Here is a 5,642-nt window from a genome sequence, read left to right as displayed (position 1 = left end):
CCACAGTGCTGGGATTACAGGAGTGAGCCACCTCACCTGAGCTGCAAGGGCAGCCTCTTCATAATGGGGCATGGGCCTCTTCGGATCTCTTTTTTTTTTTTGAGGTGGAGTCTCGCTCCGTTGCCCAAGCTGGAGTGTGGTGGCATGATCTCTGCTCACTCTAACCTCTGCCTCCTGAGTTCAAGTGATGCTCCTGCCTCAGCCTCCTGTGTAGCTGGAATTGCAGGCGGCACCACCATGCCTGGTTAATTTTTGTGTTTTTAGTAGAGATGGTGTTTGGTGTTTGAAAGCAGCCTAGGCAACGTAGTGAGACCCTGACAAAAAATAAAAATATTAGCCAGGTGTGGTGGTATGTGCTTTGTAGTCCTAGCTACTTGGGAGGCTGAGATAGAAGTATTCCTTGAGCCCAGGTGGATAAGGCCGCTGTCAGCTATGATCACGCTACTGTGCCCAGCCTGGATGACAGAGTGAGTCTCAGTCTCAGAAATAATAATAATAAAATAAAATAAATTCTATACCTTTTATTTTTCTGTTCTCTTTCTGCATCACTCAGTTGTTGGACTTTTTGGAGCGAGCTTATGCTTTTCTTATTTTTACTAATCTATATTCTATTCCTTTTTCTTTTACTTTCTGTCTTTGAACCTTCTGTATTTTTTATTGGCATTTTACTGGGATTTAGAAGCAGATGGAAATAACATTTTGTTGTATTTAACAGAATAGAAATTTAGCATTGAATTTAAAGTTGTTTGAGATTCCTTGCTAAACTTAAATTTTTCTTTTTTGTTTTGACAGAGGTGTTATGAACATAAACAGTATAGGAATGGACTGAAATTCTGTAAACAAATACTTTCTAATCCCAAATTTGCAGAGCATGGAGGTAAGTGCAAGTAGATAAGGCTTTACTACGTACTTGTCTGGCTTCTCTTACTGGATTGTATTATTTCCATTTGCCAGAGAGAGCAGACACCCTCATCTTTGACTTCTGTGAGAAGGTGAAATTTAATACGGAATTTGAATTTAATATTAAGAAAATGTTAACACATTCTACTTGAGTTCTGATTTATCTTTAGTTTGATATTAGCTCTGTAGGAAAAGAGGAAGAATTTAATAGGGTAGAATGCCAAAATTTACTTTAGAACTTTGGTTGAGCTGGATAAATTTTATGCTTTATAGTAAGCTTATTCAGAAAGTGACTATTTGGTCCTTTGCTCATGAACTAACTTTTTAATTTACGTTTTCAGTTTCTCAAGACCGAGTCATGTTTAAGACATGGTTTTTATATTGTAATGTTCTGAAAGTTTACTAGCTTTTGCCTGTATGAAGTTAGATTATTGGATGGTGAGATATTTGTAGAGCAAAGGGAGAGTATGTGGCTAAACTTGTGAGGAGGTAAAGGAAAAATAAGTTTCGCAGGTCTGATTTGTACAGAGATATGTAAAGAAATATGGCTCTTTACTAACTTAATGTACTCTTAGTATTGAAGAGGAGGGGAAGAGTAATAATTCTCCATTAGATTCCTTGCCTTTTTTTTTTTTAACCTATATTTATAGTAATTCTCACTTTCTTTGGCTGCATTTCACTTTATGCTTTCTTTTTAAATGTAATTATTTGGAGATAGAAAACAGTGGAGATAAAAGTATCTAAATTTATCTCCCCCCTTGGTGCTGTGGCTCACTCCTATAATCCCAGCACTGTAGGAGACCGAGGCAGGAGGATTGCATGAGGCCAGAAATTCAAGATCAGCCTGGGCAACATAGCAGGACCCTTTTTAATTATAACAAAAAATATATTTTAAAAAACATAAATAAATAGAAATAAATTTATCTATCTGTCTTTCCATGTTAAAAATTATTTTTGCTTACCAGCTGGGCATTAAATTGTTTGATATTCATTTCTAAAATAAGCTTACTAATAATAATGTGTTTAATACAGAAAAGTATCAGATTTCATTATTTCTAAAATTCAGTTTTCCCTATATTATTTCACTGTTTTCTTCTTCTTCTTCTTTTTTTAAATTGGAGTTTCATTCTGTTGTCCAGGCTGGAGTGCAGTGGCACAATCTCAGTTCACTGCAACCTCTACTTCCTGGATTCAAGCTACTCTCCTACCTCCGCCTCCCAGGTAGCTGGAATTACAGGCATGTGCCACTACACCAGGCTAATTTTTGTATTTTTAGTAGAGGTGAGTTCTCACCATGTTGACCAGGCTGGTCTGAAACTTCTGACCCCAGGTGATCCATCCACCTTGGCCTCCCAAAGTGCTGGGATTACAATGAGCCACTGCGCCCAGCCTATTTCATTGTTTCTAAAATGTGATTCTCCAGCTCCCTCCCCTACCACTGTAACATATCTGAAATCAGATTGCATATAAATTGTCATAATTTCATTGAAAGTTTTATTGTTAGGTTTTTTTGTTTTGTTTTCAGATGGAATCTTGCTCTGTTACACAGGCTGGAGTGCAGTGGCACAATTTTGGCTCACTGCAACCTCTGCCTCCTGGGTTCAAGCAGTTCTTCTGCCTCAGCCTTTCGAGTAGCTGGGATTACAGGTGCCCGCCACCATGCCCGGCTAACTTTTGTATTTTTAGTAGAGATGGGATTTCACCATGTTGGCCGTGCTGGCCCTGACCTCAAGTGATCTGCCCACCTTGGCCTCCTAAAGTGTTGAAATTACAGGCGTGAGGCACCATGGCTGGCTGAAAGGATTTTTAAACAGTACATGTTGATTATTCCTCAGAATTTTATCTTTAATACTTAGCATTTGTGCCTAATTAATTTCTCTCTATAGTGTAAGAAGTTAGGCAAATCCATCAAACAAATGAAAAAGGCAAATAATATTCTTGATTCCTTTAAGCTTCATAGGATACACATAAAATTAGAATTTATTTTTTCTCTTTTCTGAAAACTTAATATTTCTTTTAACTGTCTTTTAATTTTTTGGTTGCTAATGACATTTCTGACATCTTCTTTTTCCTATACTTTTAATAGTAATCTCAAAGAATCATTTTAAAGTAAATTTAGGAAAATAAAAAATGTAGGAAATTTATGTGTATTTTTTTAATCACTGAAAAATGAATTTAACCCTTATATAACCTAGGTTCACGGAAATAAAGTATGTTTTCATGATAAAGTTTTTTATATTTTAATGAAGTAGATATGTAAGGTTATCCCATGGAATTCCCTTGAAAAATGAGTTACTAGATTATCTTTCTAGTCAAATAGCATGCATTTTGTATCTTTTTATCTTAAAAAAAAAAAAAAAATAGAGCTTCCTTCCAAGAATAGTCTGGAAATGTGCTTACTTGGACTGTCAATGTTAAAAAATATTTTAAATCTTCAAGAAACTGGAAAATATCTGAGTGGTTTCCTTTAAATTTTTAATTCTTAGGCCAATGTAGCATTTGTTGGTTTTGTTGTTATTTTCAATATTTAATTTCTGTTTTTTATGTTACTTTTCTTCTTTGTTTTTAACAATAGAAACCCTGGCAATGAAAGGATTAACACTGAACTGTTTGGGGAAAAAGGAAGAAGCTTATGAATTGGTTCGTAGAGGTTTGAGAAATGACTTGAAGAGTCATGTGTGTATCCTTTTTGAGATATATTTAAGATTTGAGTGGGATGTTTTGAGCTAAGGCAGCAATTTGAGAGTCAAAGTTTTAGATCTCTTTTATTGTGCAATTTCAGAGGAAATTATTCTTTTTTTTTAATTAAAACAAATGTTTTTTATATTTAAAAAATAAATAAATAAAATGGCTTGCCCCCTAGCACTTCCATCTCCAATCTGAAAGTAATTGATCCTTTAGCAGTTAAAGTAGCTTTTAGAGGGGATACTTTAGAAGTTTTAAGTTCTCGTAGTTTGGCCCAGAACTAGCTCACGGCTGGGCAGATGCCACACTGAGTCCCCTCACCCAGTTTTCAGGGCAGGCCAACATGTCCCACACAGCTTCCCGGTTCAGCAGGCTGAGCCGCCCTCCAGGCCTCTGGTTTTCCCGCTTCCCAGGCCAGCTGCATCAAGTGTCCAGGTGCATATCAACTTCCTCAGGTTCGCATTGTGCACATTTAGGCTTTATTTGCTGCTTCTAAGCCTTCCGCATGTTTGAGCATAATACTGGGTCCCTCCAGCTTAGCTTTACTGCATTATTTTTTAAAATAGTATAACAGCGACTACCCTCATTCAGGGAACATTTTTATATACTTACCATGTTTTAACATTCTCTTATCTCACAGATAAATGGGACTTGCCTTTAAAAATATCTATGAAAGCTTTTCTCACTCTTAAAAGGGGGCATTGCTATGGTCTGAATATTTGTGTGGCACTTCCCTACCTCCCTTGTTGAAACCTAATCACCAATATGATAGTGGTAGATGGTGGGTCTCAAAAAGAAAAAGGATATAAAATAAGAAATATTAGAGAGGCTTTGTAATACCCTGGTTTAGAGTACAAGCTTTTGGAGTGTAGGCTTAGAATGTGCTTCACTTAGATTCAAAACCCAGTTCCAGCTTCTTTCTAACTGTTCTTAGGGCTCACTTTCTTCGTGTATAAAATGGGGATGATCATACACACCTCACTGTGTTGGATTAAAGATTTAATGATGAAATATATAACATAGTCCCTGATAATGCTAAGTACTATATTGGATAAATATTAAGGGAGAGTAAGAGCAAACAGAAATATCTGAGGGAGGATAGAGAAGAAATCGTGGGTTGCTATTTTTAAGATACACTTTAGCAAATATTCCTGTACCAACTTTGTGGGCTGACACAATTTTAAGTACTGAAATATTTAGCTAATTTTCAGATGTTGACCAGGCCCTTTATTTAGTACAGACAAAAGATAACAGATTTTGCTCTCAAAGAACTTAGTCTGGTGAAGGAAAATATTGAACATGTATGAGTATTACATAAAATGTTATGGTTTACTCAAATAATTGTCACTAACCCAGTAAATCAGAAGTATGTGAATTGAGAGTGACTAGAGGTCTAGAAAGATAAGCAAAGGCTTAATTATTAAGACCATTGTAGATAAATGTCTTTCCATAATTGTTAACGATTGTTTAGTGTTCTGCTAATTTTTTTTTGTGATTAATTTTAGTTCTTCTTGATGGACATAATTTTCTTTAAACTTTTGGCCGTGTTAAACTCAATGAGGATAGAATTCTTAGGAGGTGAAGATGAGAGGCAGTTATGTGGCTGTGGTAATATTTACGAGAGTTAAAGGGTATTAGTGATAGAAACGGGAGGGAGGGGTAAGATAGGTATGGGAGCTACATTTTGATGGGTAGTCTTAGTTTGTAAAACCACGATCCATCCAGCTGAGAGGATTTGAGCCATTTGTACTTTGTCATTTACATTAAAGAAACCAAGATTATTTTTCAAATAAAATGTGTAACATTTGACTTGCTTTCAAAATGTATAATATTAAATATGTGTTTTTATTTCATACTTGCCATTCTAAACATTCTGGGTTGGTTGGTTTGCTTTTGAGACGGAGTTTCACTCGTCGCCCAGGCTGCAGTGCAATGGCATGATCTTAGCTCACTGCAACCTCTGCCTTCCAGGTTCAAGTGATTCTCCTGCCTCAGCCTCCCAAGTAGCTGGAATTACAGGCGTGTACCACCACGCCGGGATAATTTTTGTATTTTTA

General features: G+C 36.2%; 1 protein-coding gene across 3 annotated transcripts in view; it reads left to right on the top strand.

Moving 5' to 3' along the window:
- NAA15 (N-alpha-acetyltransferase 15, NatA auxiliary subunit) overlaps positions 1–5,642 on the top strand; it is a 98,183-nt gene that overhangs the window by 42,618 nt on the left and 49,923 nt on the right. For all 3 annotated transcript variants that reach the window (XM_017502865.1, XM_017502866.1, XM_037729381.1), the window contains exons 2-3: positions 793–877; positions 3,476–3,580. In XM_017502865.1, the coding sequence (XP_017358354.1) occupies positions 793–877; positions 3,476–3,580 (190 nt within the window). The remainder of the gene's footprint in view (positions 1–792; positions 878–3,475; positions 3,581–5,642) is intronic.

The sequence above is a fragment of the Cebus imitator genome, unplaced genomic scaffold, assembly GCF_001604975.1.
Source record: "Cebus imitator isolate Cc_AM_T3 unplaced genomic scaffold, Cebus_imitator-1.0 Scaffold303, whole genome shotgun sequence".
In the NCBI taxonomy this organism is placed as follows: Eukaryota; Metazoa; Chordata; class Mammalia; order Primates; family Cebidae; genus Cebus; species Cebus imitator.
Note: the sequence above shows the minus strand (reverse complement) of the source record. Positions and strands in the feature narration are given on the sequence as shown.